Below are 18,321 nucleotides of genomic sequence, written 5' to 3'. Positions count from 1 at the left end.
AAATTTTTTTTTTTTTTTTTTTTTTTTGTAATTTGAGGAGACTTTATTTATTTATTTATTGTTTCTGAGCCTGGATTTTGTCTGCATTGATTAGTTTGGGCTGTTTGTGAATTTTATATAAATGGAACAATTCAGTATATATTCCTTTGTTACTGTCTTCTTTTACTCAATATTATGTTTGTGAGATTCATTCAAGTTGTCGCACATAGCAATAGTTTGTTCAATGACATTTATGGTATTACATTTATATCACAAATTGTCCATACTACTTTTATAGACATTTGGGTTGTTTCAGTTTTTTCCAAAGAGTGATGTTATGATGTTTTTTGTAAAACCTCATGTACATACTCTGTTGTGTTATATTGCACACTGGGGTCCCCAGGTAGCAGCTCAGAGAGAATTTTCTTACAGGAAGTTTATTACTTTCTGTCGTTGAGGTCAACACCTATGGGGGAGTAAGGAAGGAGAACTGGACAGAGAGAAGTTGGATAGTAACGCAGTTACACTAAAGTCCTCAGTCAACCTGTGGGGAGCTTGTGAGCTAAAATGGCCCTATGGACTTCTGCCNACATGGGCATGTTCATTAGTAGATACTATCAAACATTATTCCAAAGTGCTTATACCCAAATACCATCTTAATTTAAATTCTGATATCCCCAAGTGAACTCTTACCAAAAAGATAAAGAAAAATTTATAGGAGGGAAACGAACGTGATAATATCCCCTATATTAACTTAATATTTTCTACATCATGGACAAAGCAAATGGAGAATCATTGGAACAGGATATTTATCATTCTTTGACTTATGGCTTGACATCCTAAAAACTGTCAACACTGTACAAGATGTTTTGAAATCTAGCTACGGAATTAATGGATCCTAAAGACTTCCTGCTGTGCTGAGAAATAAAAGGAAGTGAGGTATTTGAATCGACTGTTGTCTCAAATTTCATTTTGCAGAGTGGCCAAATCAATGAAGGTCCCTGTGTATGAGACCCCAGCTGGATGGAGATTCTTCTCAAATCTGATGGACTCGGGACGGTGCTCCCTCTGTGGAGAAGAGAGCTTTGGCACTGGTAGGCTTTGTTGGTTTTTGTTGTTGTTGTTGGGAGCTCTGTGACCCCAGTTTGGAGACCTGTGAACCTTCTGTGAATCAAAGGTTGGAGGACGAGTTAATCAGAAGCAAAAATCAGAGAAACCTAGTAGGAACTGTGCTATGATACTTCTTTTTCCCATTTCATTTTTTCTTCTTTTTAAAAATTTCCTTAAAAAATATTTCTACTATGGAAATTTAAAAAATGTAGGCATAGAGAAAATGTCATATTGAATCCCCATGTGCCTATCATCCAGTTTCAACCATCATCAGCTCGTGGTTAATCTTGCATTCTCTCTATCCCCATGCACAAGGGGAGCCCTCCTTCCTGATTATAGTAAAGCAATCTCCCTTAGCTTATTATTTTATCCATAAGTATTTCAGTGTGAATCTTTAAATATAAGGGCTCTACAGAAAAAAAACATAACCACAGTACCATGTTATCATACCCAAAATGTTAAAAAATATGTATTTTTTGCACTTTAAAGATGTCACACTGTTGTTTTCTGGCCTGCATAGTTTCCAAGAAGTCTGATGTAACTCTTTTCTTTATTCCTCTGTATGTAATGTACCTCCCCAAATCCCCTGCCTCTGGCTGCCTTCAATATTTTCTTTTTATCTTTGGTTTTTAACAGGCATATGTGTACATGTGTGTGTGCATGTGCATGCACACATGTATTTGTGTGTGTGTGTGTGTGTGTGTGTGTAACCCTGGGGCTGTCTTGAATTCTTGAATCTGTCATTTATTTTTGTTCATTAATTTTAGAAAATGCTCAACCACTATGTTTTCAAATATTTCTCCTTCCCCATTCTCTGACTCTACTCCTTCTGAGACTCCAGTCACACATATGTTAGATAATTTGTGACCATAGATGTTACCTCAGAGCTCTTACATTCATTGTTCTGGTTTGTTTCACTTGTTTTTCTTTTTGTGTTTCCGTTGAGATAATCTCTGTGAGAATATCTTTAAGTTCACTGATTCTTTCCTCTGCTGATGAGCCTGTTGAAGGATGATGTGTTTTTTTATTTCCATGTTTCTCTCTGACTCTTTTTAAATAGTTTTCATCTCTCTAATAAATTTCCCCATCTATTTATGTAGGTTGTTTATCTTTTCCAACAGATCACTTAACTTGTTAAACATGGTTATTTTAAACTCCCTGTCTGATAATTTCAATATCTGGTTCATCTCCAACTCTGGTTTTGTTGACTGCTTTATGTCTTGACAAGAGTTTGCTTTTTCTTCCTTTTTGTGGATCTCATAGTTTTTTATTGAATGCTAGACAGTAGGTGGATAAGAACAGAAAATAGTCAGGTCAATAGTATTTATGCCCAGAAATGGGCACACCTTTTCTTTCAGGTCATTAATGTGGAAGGTTAAATTAATCTAGGCAGGAGATGAGCTGGGTTTGGTTTTATTGTTTCTTTTATAACCTTTAGCATGTTACAGCCTTCAAATTCCTCCAGCAGTGGGTTACTTTTACTGTGTGCTAAAACTAGGGATGAGATGCTAGAGAAGTGTTCCTGTTTCATCCTCAGCTTTCAGCCTTACTGAATGTCTGTGACACAAATCACCAGGCTCCTGAACCTTCTGCAGTGGCAGTGACCTCCACTTAGTATTGTTGTAGGATTCTGAGCCTAAGAAGATTTTCTACCCTCTCCCTAGGGGAAGAGGGTTTTTTACTTCTGCCTCTCCCCTAGTTGCAAGGCATCTTTGCTGGGCCCTTGGGATGAGAAGCTTTTCAGCCTGTACACTCAGGAGCTTAAAGCTTTTGTTTCATATGAGGGATGGATTTGGGGAAGTGGAAGGGCTTCGTGCTTGTCTCTCGGTAACAGGTGAATGCTTGTCTCTCAGTAGCAGGTGATCATCTCCTGCATGCCTACACCACCAGGTTTCCCTCCCTGTTTCTAATCTTTCTTGTGAGCATCAAGTGGAGGTCTGTGGGAAAAAAACTTGGAAGTATGTCTCTTGTATCTGGAACTCCACATGATTTTAAACTAACATGATAAGCTACACCTGATTTTTAAGAATTTTTAAAACTCTTATATGACTTCTTATCATCTGCTTGTATGGAAGCCTCCTTTTTCTCCTGTGCTCTGCCAAAGATGAGAGAATTTTTGTGTCCTGTCTCTCTTTGGAGTACTTGTTGCTCTTTGAAATTCACTTTACTTTATTGCCTTATCATGTCAGATCTCTGATGAGTTCAACTAAATATATTATTTTGTGTATTTCGTTGCCTTTTCTCATTGCTAAGATTGGAATGATTTTCTCTTGCAGATTTCCATATCTTAAATAGGATTACACAAATGGAACTCCAAAAGTAACTTCTTAATGATTTTCCTTGTCCTCGTCACCCCTGACCCCACCCCCAGCAATTAGGATCTAAAAGATCTTACATTGTAATTTGTTGATATGTCTCTTAATTCTCTTTTAATCTGCATTTTTTTTGCCACATATTCCCCTTATCATTTATTCACTGAAGAAACTGGGTCATATGTCCTATATAGCTTTGAATAACTTTGATGCCGCTGTCCTCATTTTCTTTTCTAATTTGTTTAATGCTTATATAAAGAGAAGCTATTGATTAATGTGCTTTTTCTCTGGTTTGCAACCCCGTTAGCACATTTAGTTAGTGATTATAGTGTTTTCTTTTCCGAAAACCCTGCATTCTCTTAGGTTTTTAAGGTATAGTCATATAATCTCTCACTAAAAGACTTTTTTTGTGTTTTCTTTTCTAATATTTGTATTTATTTCATATTCTTATCTTATTACATTAGCTATCATCTTCAAAATAAATGATAATAAATAAATAATAATTTTAATGGAAGTGAATATAGTATTTTACCACCTATTTTGATTATTGCTTTTTAACACTGGTAAAATCTTTATCATGTTTATATAGATTGTTGTTTCTAATTCCATTTTATTTAGAGTCTTACTAGAAGTGTCTGTTGGATTTATCAGGTGCCCTGCCAGAATCTGGTGATATTTTAATATATTTTCCCTTTTATTATGTGAATGTAATGAAATATCATGATTGATTTCTTGATATCAAACTATAACTGAATTCCTGAGAATAAGTCCTATATGGAGATGCTTAAACAGATTATAGTAAAACTACTCTAAATGGTCATTTTGAGTGTTTCAGGTCATGCTGGGTTCATGAAGGAATTTCTTCTTGGGATATTTTTTGCTCTTACCAAAATCAATTAGACTCAGCAGTATTACCATTAATAGTCCAGGAGGGATGGCATGCATCTTTGTTTCCTTGGACAAAAAGAGACCATATCAAACTCTCTCAAGTGCTATTGTGAGAACTCAGGATGTGCAGATGGAAGCTTTGCATGGGACAGCCAAATCTGTTACACCCTTTCTCTGCTGAGGCTCTAACAAATAGAACAATTTCCTTCCTCTTTGGTGTTCTGTGTGCTTAAACCCATGACCATGATTCAAAAACCAGAAATTATATATTATATACAAAAATTCTCCTCACTGGTTAGTAAAACAACAACAGCACAAATCTAGCAACAGGAATGGAAACTGATAAGTCCACATTATCCCTCCCTCTCTGTTTCCATAAGCATTTATCGAGTGCTTACAATATACCCTATACCATATAGTCTTTATTAAGAGATAAAATATTACATCTGTAAACCATGTTATACACTTAGAAATAAATATTTGCTTACTTCAATATAATAAATATTAATTCAGTTCTTAGAATACAAGGCATTGTATTGGATGGTGTGTAGAATACAAAATGCTTAAGACCACACCCTTAAGAACCTCTGAGTTTTTTAGGGGACATAATAAGAAAGATGCACAGATGACTATTCTACAAAGCAGAAACTTTGAAGTGCCACAATAGGGGAGTAGAAAATATGCTACGGGAGGTAAGAAAAGGAGAAAATGCTTTTCGACTAGAGGTTTAAAGCAGTCTTCATGAAAGAGATGGGAGTTAAGCTAGTGCTTAAAGAATGGGGATGATCTGTGCACATAGTGATGAAAGAAGACCTTGCCAGATGGAGGGAGTGATGTCAAGAAAGGAATAGAGGAGGGAGAGCAGGGGACATGTGTTATAAGTAGCCAATTGCTGAATTTTTCTAAAACATTGTTTTTCCAAATATGGATTGAGACTCATTTGGGGTCATGAGATCAATGTAATATGATAAACAGCTTTGAAAAATAGAATAGCAGCTATTAGAGTGCATTGAATGAGGTAAAAATATTGTTCTGAAAATTTTGCGTGTGTATATAAATATGCACACGTGTATGTATGTGCATTGTAGGTCACATGGCAAAATGTATTTACTGTAAGCAATGGCCAAAAAAGTCTGAAAAAGACTAGTCTATAGCATGAGCCTGCAAACTTTTTCCATAAAGGGCCAGATAATAAATATTTTAGGCTTTTTGGGCCAAGAGGCCACATACGGTCTCTGTCACAATTACTCAACTCTGCCTTTGTAATACAAAAGCAGCCACTGACAATGTATAAACAAATGAGCATGGCCATATTCCAGTACAACATTAATCACAAAAACAGGCGTAAGTCCAGATTTGGCCCATGGGCTGTAATTTGCTAACCTCTGACATGTAGGGTAGGGTAGAGGTGGGAGTATCAAGAAGGAATACTAGAAATACAGTGAGGAGGGGCCAAGTTTTGAAGCTTTTTCCCTGTATACCTTGGCCATTGGGACTGAACTCAACTGGAAATAGGAAGCCATGTTCTGTGCAGGGGGAGGTCAGCTTGCAGGCACTTCTCAGCAAGCTTTGCTTTCAGACACTTACGCTGATCACAGCACATAGGCTGGACTGGAAGGGAATTTGAAAAATCTCTCACTTTGATAGTTGCTAATCATTTTCCTTTCAAGGAGCACAAGAGATTTTTCAATGTATAGGGTTTTAAAAGTATTGCCTCTTCCTCCATATCTGCAGGTTAAAGTGACTTTAGCCTGGTTTGACAGATGAAGCCCCTGCGCCCAAGAAATAAAGTGACCCATCCAGGGCCCCAGAGCCTAGAAAAGGTCTCCTCTTTATTTAAAATTACAGTAGAACTGAAAGACAGGTCTCTTGCCCTGCAGTGTATGCTGCTTTCCACTGTCCTGATCAGTCTTTCCATTGAAAACTATGACTAATTTTCTCTCTCAAGCACTTAGCAGTAAATGATTGCTAGAAAGCCTGAAGGAACTGGACTGCTTGGTCTTGGAAGGAGAAAGTCTCTTCATCCTGCTCTTGCATAGAGCTTGCTTATTGCCAGTTCCTAGAGAGGCACTGAGCTGGCTGTGTCAGAATCATGAGGGAAGCTTGTTAAAAATACAGATTTTTCTATCCTATCCCAAATTTGAATCCCCAGCAGGGTGGAGCCTGCAAATCTGCATTTTTAAATAAGTATCCTGGAGTAACTTCGATGTGCAGCCACATCGGAGACATGGTAGGAATGTTTTCCACAGTAGGAAACATTGCTCAAGTGAAACCGGTATTTTTGCTTTCCATCAGGATTGGTAGTAAGAGTGTGCCTGAGATGCCACACCAGGTTTGGTCTGTGCAGTATAGTATAGAGAGAAGCACAGGAATGTGAGGCTGATGACCCGCGTTCCAGATCCTGGCCTGCTACTTATGGACAAGCCATGTGGCCTTTCTGACCTTCATTCCAGCCTGTGAAAGCTAGATGATTGTGGGAGCTCTATATCTATCTTAGGATATGGTTTTCAGAATCAAATGAGCTAATTACAGGAGGAGAAATGGAGAGATGGAAAGGTTCTATCCCTGAGACTGGGGAGAAGTTTCTAAAACATATCCGAGCTTTCCCAAGTGGGGCCTTTTCCAGCTTCCCTGGGGCATGGAGCTGTGTACCAACCAGGAATGCATAGTTCAGTGCCAAGAAGGCTTGAGAATATGGGTCTGCCTCAGGCTCATGAATACCAAGCCTTTGCCCAAGGCTAGGTTGAAGAGGAGCAAGATATTTCCTGAGAGGAAATTTCCCTTGCCGACGTCTCCAGCTCTTAGAACTTGCCAAGATAACAAGCTTGGTGATAGGGCCAATGTTCAGGATTCGCTCCTATGGGAAGCTCCAGGCCCTGGACAATAGGAAACCTGCATTTATTGCTCTATCAAAGAACCAAGGTCATTTAAAGAAGCCAAATCCTCTTTTGTGCTAGGACCAGGTATTCACCCACTTCCTGGGAAGGGCCTTGGAAAACTATTCTGCAGGAGGAAAGAACGTTTTGTAAATCCTCAGATTTAAATAGAAGACTGTTCATCTAAATGGCATTCTGGCTACTTCTCTAAAGTTCCAAATTTAAAGAAATCTGGGCTTGTTCCCATATACAAAGGGGATGTACTAAAATCCTAAAACTGAGATATAAAAAGCTGGGAAGTATTTTGGGACAGTTGTTAAAAATGTTCTACTTGTTTCCATCATTGTCATCAGTTTTCTAAGTCATACTGTTCTGAGAGTATATGAATTGTCACAGCCCAGAGCTTGTCCCTTTACAGGTGATACTGAGGAATTGTTCTCTTTGTGAATGTGTGGAAGATCTGCAAGCTGGCCTACCACATTCAGTAGCACTATTACTTTATTATGTATTTTTTAAAGACTAATGTCAATGCAATATAAATATGCCAAATGAAATCAGGCAATACAACAATGTTCATTGTTTCCAAAAAAAGTACTCTATGTTGAATTTTTCACAATAATAGTAGTTTTTGTGTTTGTTTGTTTGAACACTTAGTATGTGCTGAGGCATTCCTAAGCCTTTTGTGTGCATTCCTCTCTTTCTGGAAATTTGGAATTGAATCCAGGTCTCCTGACATTAACACAACTTGTCCATAATTGTCACACCAATTTTTTCCACTGTGAACTCTGGAGTACAGCCTGGTGCTCTTGAAGTTGGCTGTTTTTACATCTACCCAGTTTCTAGCATAACAGGAAGAGGCCCAGAGTGTGTGTGTGCATTCCATGTCCCAGGAACAACTGAGTATCTTTCTAGTCTATTGAGGTTCGCTGGATTCCTCTGCTTGCCATGCAGATATTGTAAACACCCTGGTGACAGGGGCCATGTCTATCTTGTCCAGCTCTATTTCTTTGTCATATGGTACGCCCTGAGTAAATGTTTGTAGGATGAATGGAAAGATAGGACGAATGGAAGGAAGGAAGGCCGGGAAGATGGATAGAAGTTGGATGGACAGAAGGAAAGAAGGAGGGAAGAAACAAAGAATTTCTATTTTGCTATTTCTTCCCTGCACTATTAGTAGTTATATTTTTATCATTCTTAAATGGATGTATTTCTGAAGATCTGAGCATTTGAGAGGATTCATAAAAATGAAACCACACAAATATAGACCAGTTGGAATGGGGGCAGGGAGGGATGTTATGAGTTATGGTAAAATTAGAATTATATAAAAATCTAAAAATAAAGATTTTTTTAATCATCATATAATCACCAGCACAAATTGACAGTGAAGTGCTCCTAGGAAGACCTCCCCTCACCCAACCAATGTTAATGAACAGATTTTAAAGTATTTGTAATTCGTTGTATTACCTGGTTTATTTCCATTGTCTGTGGTTGCTGACAATAACTTGGAAACAGCCATGTTCAGCAGTGGGCTGGGTTCCAGCTTTAGTGATCTTTTATGTTACTAAATTCTATTGCGCTTAGCATGGTCATAGTCTTATGGTTTATAATATTGACTTATTCTCCAGTTACTGTGTGGATGAACGTTTTATTTCCCCCAATAGTTATATAGTTTATAACACTTCCAGAACTATATCTCTTTCTTCATTTATATTTCACATATGAAATATGTACATCCTAATTCAAGATTGGGTTCACAGTAGTGCTGTTATACACATATTAAATAGGTTTAAGTGTCTCTTATTTAAACAATTACTTTATTTACTACTTTATTCAAAAGATAAAATAAAGAAGCTTTAGTTCATTCCCTATCTAGTGGGCCATTAACTCTGCACTTGGCTGTTTTTACATCTGCCCAATCCCTAGCACAGAGAAAGAGGCCCATATAGCTGTGAATTTCAGGTTATTGTGGTCCTACCACATTTCCTTTTCTTATTTGTGGCCAGTGAGTGTAAGTCTGGCTGGGCTGCAGCTGTGGGGTGAGTAGGCGGTGACGACAGCACTATCAGCACCAGGAGAGCAGTTTCTCTGCAGGGCTATTTGAGACAGGCTGTGTGCACATGTGCAATTTGATCTAGGCTGGGCCCAAGCACAGAGCTTCTGTGATTGACATCCCCAAGATCCCCCCTGTAAAGTCCAAAAATAAAGACTCCCTTCTGGACCCTGTCAACCCCTGTGGTGGGAAACTATCAACAACAACAAAAAAAACTAAGACTCCTCTGCAAACTATCAACCCCTGTGGTGGGAAACAGCTCGCACCTGGAGTGGGAACAATGTCTCCATCACATAAAATCCTTTCCTTGGGGTCCCCACAGTTCCAGTTCCATTGTCCCTTCAATTAATACTCCAACCTGATGAAAAATGGCAAGGGGTTGTACACACAAGGGTACAGCAGAAACACAGGAATGCTTGACTCCCCCTCTATGTGAATGAACTACTTTAGACAAATAGCTTAACTTTTGTCTGTGCCTCGATTTCCTCATGTGTGACATGAATCTGTTCAATAGGATGATCTATGAAGTTTCTTTCCAGCACAACATTTCAGGTTGCACCTAGCTAGCCTTACTTTTAGTGAGGACCAAATCTGATGCATTATATCAAACTACATACTCCAGGTTCATTCAAGCATTCATTTAGTCATTCAGTGAAGGTTTACTTCACACCTTTGGTGAGGCCCAGGATAGAGTGAGAAGTAATTTCAGACATGGGCCGGAGGCATATCTGAATCAAACACTAGTTACTAGTCTTATTTCACTTATTATTAAATGTGTTGTCACATAGTACTGCTCACGGGGAGCTGTGGTGCCCCCAGCGCAGGGCGAGCCACACACATCCATGCTGCTGTATGTCCTTTCTGAGCTCACAGCTGGCTCTGATACTTATTATTAAATGTGTTGTCACATAGTACTGCTCACGGGGAGCTGTGGTGCCCCCAGCACAGGGCGAGCCACACACATCCATGCTGCTGTATGTCCTTTCTGAGCTCACAGCTGGCTCTGATCAACTTACATGCAGCAGAGCTTTGTTCTGCAATTGATGAACATTTGCTCCATTAAAGAGCATCTTTTTAAGGACTGAAAGGTGACAGTTTTTCAGTGAGCCTTGCTTTTTTTGCCAGATGTTAAAGAGCTAAACATAAGTGGTTTTGAGAAATGGAAAAAAATATATATATACCTGTCACATTCTCAAATCTCAGATTTACCTGAAAGGGGAGTCCCCCAATTTGACCTCATAGCTCCATTATTTTTAAAAGAAAAATCCTTGTCTTTAGTAGAGGAAAAGAGGATAGGAAGAATTTCACTGCAAATTAATGAAAACAGTTTGTACATGAAAGAGGTAAACTGATAAGAGAGAAGTAAAGGGAAGATTTTGCAGCTTCTCCTGAGATGTCTAATGTGAGAGGTAGGAAGTGCCCACTCATTACCCGGATCTTTAGAAGGACTGCCTCAGCTCTGACCACATGGGTTACTTTACCTCTTCATTGCAACTCCTGAGGTCCACTGTCATTACTGGGTTATCCAGTAGCAGTCAAGTCCACAGACTTTGAAGTCAAACTGCCCATTTTTACCTCTTAGTAGCATGTGACCTCATACAAATGACCAACCCCCAACCTCTCATCTGCAAAAAAGGGCTATCAGATTGTAAAAATTAGATAACAGAGAAATAGATAAAATATCTGAGCACAGTGTCTAGTTCCTTGCTTTATTCTTCTTAGAATGGAATTTATCCTTCTTGTAATTCTGCTTTAAGGATAAGTATACATGTGCCACCTGTCATTTCTGGGTCCAGGAAACGTGTGTGCTGAGGCATGTGCAGAACATGCACATCTCCTAAATCATCAGGAACCTCTTTGAATGAGTAGCCATTATTGGATGACCAATCATCCTGGTTTGACTGGGTCTGAGAGGTGTCTTGGGACATGAGACTTTTAGTGCTAAAACTGGGAAAGTCCCAGGCAAACCAGGATGAGTTGATCACTCCAAAGTTGGCAAAGTCCTCACTTTTCCAGATAAAAAGGGCAGAGAGAAACCTTGATACTGAGACTGACTCTAGTGAGAAACGCCCATGTGAGCAAGGCCAGTGACATCCACTGAAACGAAGACCCATGGCCACTTTTCTTCAGGGCCAAATTCCAGCAAAAAGAGGAAGAGACCTACTCACAACCCCTAAACGCGCTGCTCCAGACACGAGACTATGTGGTTTACCCTTCTAAAACAGTGGCTGTCAACCCTGGCTGCCCATGAGAATCATCCAAGGAGCTTTTTCAAAAAGAAATTCTGATGACTGGGCCCTATTGCTAAAAATTCTGATTTTATTGGCCTAGGGTGGAGCCTGAGCATCAGCCATTTTTTTAAGTTCCTTATGGGATTCTAATGGCAGTCCAGGGGTCAGAATTGCTAACCTATGTTACAACTTCAGGTGTCTGGGGGGCGGGATGGCTGCTTCTCAGGGATGCTCAGAGTAAGGCTGGGTGGGCTTTGGGATGGGCTGGCCTGGATGCAGAAAGGCAGGGTGAGTGGAACTTACAGCTTTGGAAATATGAGTAAATTCTTGCAATGTCCTGAACCAAATGGCAAGCTGTGGCTGCATTAGCAGCCAGGCATCCAGAGGAAACAAGCTTCAAAAATTTTGCTGGTGTTATTCACTGCTAAAAAGGCATGAGCTCTCAAACCATGAAAAGACATGGAGGAAACTTAAATGCATATTACTAGGTGAAAGAAGCCAATCTGAAAAGGCTGCCTACTGTAGGAGTCCAACTATATGACATTCAGTAAAAGGTATGTTTTTAAATATGAATTTCTACACACCATTGACAACTTTAAAAAATCATTTTTATTATGAAAATGTATGACAGCCTTTGTTAATGATTTGGTGTATATCCTTCTGTTTACCTGTGCACACACATATATAAATATCTACACATATTTTTCTACAAAAATACGATAAATATTCTTTTTAGATAATCTAATTTTTTCCACTTAAAATTGGATGAACATTGTTCTGTGTTACTACAGATTCTTATTCAATACTTTGTCAACACAAGATTTTCTATAGATGATAAATATTCTTTTTAGATAATCTAATTTTTTCCACTTAAAATTGGATGAATATTGTTCTGTGTTACTACAGATTCTTATTCAATACTTTGTCAACACAAGATTTTCTATAGATTTTCCACAATTATCCTATCATTTAACAGTTAATGTTTATTTTTCCAATGTTTTTCTCTTCTCTTATCTACTTCAATGAATGTCCTTATGACTAAAGGTTAAGAAATAGAATATCTGGGCCCAAAGCTGAATGATTTTTAAGTGATTTTTAAAGACTATCGATCATTATTGTCAAATTACTATACCAAACCACGCTCAATTACACCAAAACCTTGCTGGTACAAAGTATTCTCCCTCACGATCCAACCTTTGCTAATTTGACAGGCATCAAATGATATTCCATTTTACGGACTTTTCCTTTTTTTTTTTTTTCTATTCTTTTGTTTTTATTATTAATGTGCAAACTTCTTAAATGGTTATAAATTAGTTTTAAAAGAAACAAGTCTGCACTTTAATGGTTTTGGAGCAGACATGGACTTTTCTTTTCTTTTTTTTTTTAATTTTATTTTATTTTGTCAATATACGATGTGGTTGATTATTGTGGTCCCCCTCCCTCTCCCCCCCTCCCTCCCAACAATTCCCTTTCTGTTTGCTTGTCGTATTAACTTCAAGGAATTGTAATTGTCGTGTTTTCTTCCCTCCCCCACCCCTGGTTGTTTGTGTATTTATTTATTTATTTTTTAGCTCCCACCAATAAGTGAGAACATGTGATATTTCTCTTTCTGTGCCTGGCTAGTTTCACTTAATATAATTCTCTCTAGGTCCATCCATGTTGTTGAAAATGGCAGTATTTCACTCTTTTTTTACAGCAGAGTAGTATTCCAGGGGGGGGATATACCACAGTTTCCATATCCACTCATCTGATGATGGACATTTGGGCTGGTTTCAACTCTTAGCTATTGTAAAGAGCGCTGCTATGAACATTGGGGAACAGGTATACCTTCCACTTGATGATTTCCGTTCGTCTGGGTATATTCCCAGCAGTGGGATAGCTGGGTCATATGGTAGATTTATCTGCAATTGTTTGAGGAACCGCCATACCATTTTCCATAGAGGCTGCACCATTAATCACAGTGAGATTGAGCATTTGCTCAATGTTTGACTATTAGTATTTTTCTCTTGAAAATTGCTTGATTATACCCTTTCACACTATTGTCTATTTGGTTCCTCTTTTTCATATAGACTTACAAAGTGTTTAAAAATATAAAGTCTATGAGCCCTGTCATATATACAGTGTGAACATTTATCCCCTCCATTTTTACTGTTTATAGTGGGGTTTTAGAAAACCATTTAATACCTTTGTGTTTCCTGCATTTCTTGTTTAATTTACCTGTCACTGTCATTGTAGTTCACTTGCCTTAAAGAGTTATTAAAAGGAGAGTTGTGTCCCCAAACCCCCCTCCAAAGCACACTATGATCATCCAGGGACAACAATCTGTGTAACAGCAACATCATTAATGTCTCTATCCCAACCTCAAAGAACCATAAAGAGCACAGTTAATTTTACTTGATCATCTGCCCCTTATGAATTGTAGGTGAGGATATCCAAGCCAACTCACAATTTACTATGCAATTGGCTACAGGTGATTGAAATGAATTTTTTTTTTTTGATTCAGCTAAAAGAACTTTATGTCTCTGTATAACTAAATTATGACATCTTATCTCATAGACTTAACAGCATCTAATGGTTTTATCTCTAGGTAATATAATCCAGCTGGAGATCCAAAGTATGCTAAGACCATGTTTTAAACAAAAGGGTATTTTTCTCCAGCCAGTAAATAAAAGTGATTTTTTTCAGCTATAAAAGGACAAAAGGTTTTGAAATGATCCCACTGGGCAGGGTTTCCTAGACTTGTTTTTTTGGCAGTTGGCCATGGAGCTAACCCAGAGTCTTTCAAACTTCTTCCATTTTTGTAGCAGTGTGAAGAATTCTCTGGATGAGACCAGAGTCACTCCCTGTGTGACGATTAGTGCTCTTAACCTAGAGGCCCCACCACCAGGCATCTGACAGTGTCATCAAGAGACCATTGATCTGTGTGCAGGAAGAACTACAGATGCAATCCTTTTCTTTTGACTTAAGTACCTTCAATGCCCTCTCAGGGTTGTGTGTTTTCCTTCTTGAGGAAAAAAACTTAACATTTAACACTGTAAATGTAACAAAAAATGGTAAATGGTCTATAGCCTCAGTGAGAAGTTATCAAAGATGTTTAATTTAACTATGGTTTTATTTCATTCCATTTTCAAGGTTTTAATAGATCTGTACCCCTGAGTCTCCCTTGTTGATTTTATATACAAGGGCATCTCAAAAAGTTCATGCAAAAATAGAATTAACATGTTTTCATGAACTTTTTGAAGAACCTCTATATGTTTCATATTCCTGAAACTCAAGAGTACTGCTATCCAATCTCAGTGCCCTATTGCAAAAAGAAGTGGTTCACCCCATGGTCCCAGTCTTGTTTCTTAAGACATTACTATTGCTAGAGTCAGAAAATAAAATTATATGAATAACTGAGAACAATCTGTTTCAAAGTGTGCATTGAGGAATCAGCACTGTGCACGTGCTTTACCAAGCACAAGATGAACTGCAACAACAACTTGTGATAACCCAGTCACTGTCCTGAGTACCTAGGTACACTTAGTTACTCAATCCTGACAGTAACTCTGTGGACTAGGGGCTATTATTGTCCTTCTGTCACAGATGAGTACAAGTCACACATAGTTAAGTAGCTGAGCCTGGATCTGAATATTGAAAAATCTGACTGTGGAGCCTGCCCTCCTAACTTGATTAAACTGATGGGACAACACTGCAAAATGGGTGTCCCCATTTTACCGATGAGAAGCTGAGGCTCAGAGAGGTTAATAACTTTGCAATAACTTTTTACATACCTGGGAAGTAGCAGAATTTGGTTTCAACCCTAATTCCAAGCCTTCCCACGCTTCTCCCATGATTTCGCACTATAACACATTTCTTTGTATTCAGAGCTTTATTCACTTTGGAGAGAATTTATAATTGGCCAACAGACAGATGCTTAAAGGGGCTTGTGACACATTCTTCTGGGTTGTTATTGCATAGGAAGCTTCCTGTTTAGACTGCACTCTTTGTTTGTGTGAACGAGCACAGTAAGAACTGCCTCCACCTCTTTCTATATAGCAGCCGTAGGATTTAGCTCCCCGGTTCACTCCTCTCTTAGGGACTTTGCATTTGCTGTCGCTGGGCCTGGAGCACTTCACCCCAGATCTTGGCGTGGCTGACTCCTTCTCAGGTGTCAGCTCAGAGGTCATCACCTCAGTGGGGCTGACCCTAATGACCTGTATTAGTCTCCTAGCAATGCCAAAACATATCTGCACAGCGTGGCTTAAAACAACAGAAATTATTCTCTCATACTTTTGGGGGCCAGAAGTCCAAAACCAAGGTGCTGGCCAGGCCATGTTTCCTCTGAAGGCTCTTGTGGAGGATCCTTTCTTGCCTCTTTCAGTTTCTGGTGGCTCCACGTGTTCCTTGGTTTGTGGCAGCATAGCTCCAGCCTATGACTCTGTCTATATAGCATGCTTCTCTGTATTTCTCCTCTTCTGTGTCTTCTCCTCTTCTTACAAGAACATTTGTTATCGGATTCAGGACCCACCTGGATAATTGAGGATGATCTCATTTCAAAATCCCAAACCTAATTTCCTCTGCAAAGATCATTTTCCCATATAAGGTCATGTTCACAGATTCTGGTAGATGTATGTTTCAGGGGGTCACCATTCAACCTTAAGTAAAGCAGCCTTCGTTTGACTGTGGAGCCTGCCCTCCTAACTTGATTAAACTGATGGGACAACACTGCAAAATGGGTGTCCCCATTTTACCGATGAGAAGCTGAGGCTCAGAGAGGTTAATAACTTTGCAATAACTTTTTACATACCTGGGAAGTAGCAGAATTTGGTTTCAACCCTAATTCCAAGCCTTCCCACGCTTCTCCCATGATTTCACACTATAACACATTTCTTTGTATTCAGAGCTTTATTCACTTTGGAGAGAACTTATAATTGGCCAACAGACAGATGCTTAAAGGGGCTTGTGACACATTCTTCTGGGTTGTTATTGCATAGGAAGCTTCCTGTTTAGACTGCACTCTTTGTTTGTGTGAACGAGCACAGTAAGAACTGCCTCCACCTCTTTCTATATAGCAGCCGTAGGATTTAGCTCCCCGGTTCACTCCTCTCTTAGGGACTTTGCATTTGCTGTCGCTGGGCCTGGAGCACTTCACCCCAGATCTTGGCGTGGCTGACTCCTTCTCAGGTGTCAGCTCAGAGGTCATCACCTCAGTGGGGCTGACCCTAATGACCTGTATTAGTCTCCTAGCAATGCCAAAACATATCTGCACAGCGTGGCTTAAAACAACAGAAATTATTCTCTCATACTTTTGGGGGCCAGAAGTCCAAAACCAAGGTGCTGGCCAGGCCATGTTTCCTCTGAAGGCTCTTGTGGAGGATCCTTTCTTGCCTCTTTCAGTTTCTGGTGGCTCCACGTGTTCCTTGGTTTGTGGCAGCATAGCTCCAGCCTATGACTCTGTCTATATAGCATGCTTCTCTGTATTTCTCCTCTTCTGTGTCTTCTCCTCTTCTTACAAGAACATTTGTTATCGGATTCAGGACCCACCTGGATAATTGAGGATGATCTCATTTCAAAATCCCAAACCTAATTTCCTCTGCAAAGATCATTTTCCCATATAAGGTCATGTTCACAGATTCTGGTAGATGTATGTTTCAGGGGGTCACCATTCAACCTTAAGTAAAGCAGCCTTCGTTACTGTCACACTGTGACAACATCACCACCTTTATTTTCTTCAAAGCACTTGTCCTTATTTGATGCATCTTGTGCTTTTACTTTCCTTTTTCCTGTCCCCACTTACTTGAATTCAGACTTTATGTGTAAAGAGCTATCTTGTTCACTGTATCCCCAGGACATAGAACAAAGCTTGGTATATTGTAAGGCACACCAAATATTTACTAAATAAATGAATGGATTAATAATATCATTGGGCTAATGTGATGTCAACTTGGTTCTTTGATCTATTAAACAATTTCCAGGATTGTATTTTACTTTTTGTTATTAATTTGTTATTTAACCTTCAACTGCATATTTTCAGAAATGCAAATATATTACAGGACATGTATTTAACACAGTGGGTACATGTATCCAACCATGTCAATAGAACACTCAATTGCTAACGGGTCTTCTTAGTTCATTTAGCTTTTACTTGCCCCACATGAATGAATCATCAGAAGAATATTTCTTTCTCCCTTAGGCTCTGATCACCTCCGGGAAAAAGATGGCCTCTGGGCAGTCTTGGTCTGGCTCTCCATCATCGCTGCCCGGAAGCAGAGTGTGGAGGAAATCGTCCGAGATCACTGGGCCAAGTTTGGCCGCCACTTCTATTGCAGGTGAGGAGAAGGGGAAGGGTCCCCATATGGGTCCTGGGGAGCTACTCCTAGAGCAGTTTTCTAAAACCGATGGGCTAGACCTTTAAGAAGGAGGCATCTTTTTGGAAGATCTGAGGGGCACAGAGGCTCAAACTGGATCACCCCTGATAGGTGGTTGGAAGTGGTGTCGAGGGCTACCACACTTGAGGGCACAAATTTCCCCTCCTCTGGGGACATCCCTCTATAATCTTTTCATCAGTGCCTATAAGATGTGTGAAGGTATACCTGTACCCCAATGTTCATCGCAGCACTCTTCACAATAGCCAAGAGCTGGAATCAGCCCAAATGTCCATCATCAGATGAGTGGATACGGAAAATGTGGTATATCTACACAATGGAATACTACTCAGCTATAAAAACGAATGAAATACTGCCATTTGCAACAACATGGATGGACCTTGAGAGAATAATATTGAGTGAAACGAGTCAGACAGAGAAAAAGAAATACCACATGTTCTCACTCATCGGAGGGAGCTAAAAAACAAATCATTCAACACGACCAAGTGGGATTCATCCCAGGGAAAC

General features: G+C 39.3%; 1 protein-coding gene across 1 annotated transcript in view; it reads left to right on the top strand.

Moving 5' to 3' along the window:
- Nucleotides 1-957: 957 nt before the first annotated feature.
- LOC103605774 (phosphoglucomutase-like protein 5) overlaps nucleotides 958-18,321 on the top strand; it is a gene marked incomplete at its 5' end in the record, with an annotated part of 38,925 nt that continues 21,561 nt past the window's right edge. The window contains 2 exons of the mRNA XM_008590404.1: nucleotides 958-1,073; nucleotides 17,622-17,757. Of these exons, the coding sequence (XP_008588626.1) occupies nucleotides 958-1,073; nucleotides 17,622-17,757 (252 nt within the window). The remainder of the gene's footprint in view (nucleotides 1,074-17,621; nucleotides 17,758-18,321) is intronic.

The sequence above is a fragment of the Galeopterus variegatus genome, unplaced genomic scaffold (assembly GCF_000696425.1).
Source record: "Galeopterus variegatus unplaced genomic scaffold, G_variegatus-3.0.2 Scaffold6062, whole genome shotgun sequence".
NCBI lineage: Eukaryota > Metazoa > Chordata > Mammalia > Dermoptera > Cynocephalidae > Galeopterus > Galeopterus variegatus.
This window is presented reverse-complemented; position numbering and strand designations above follow the sequence as displayed.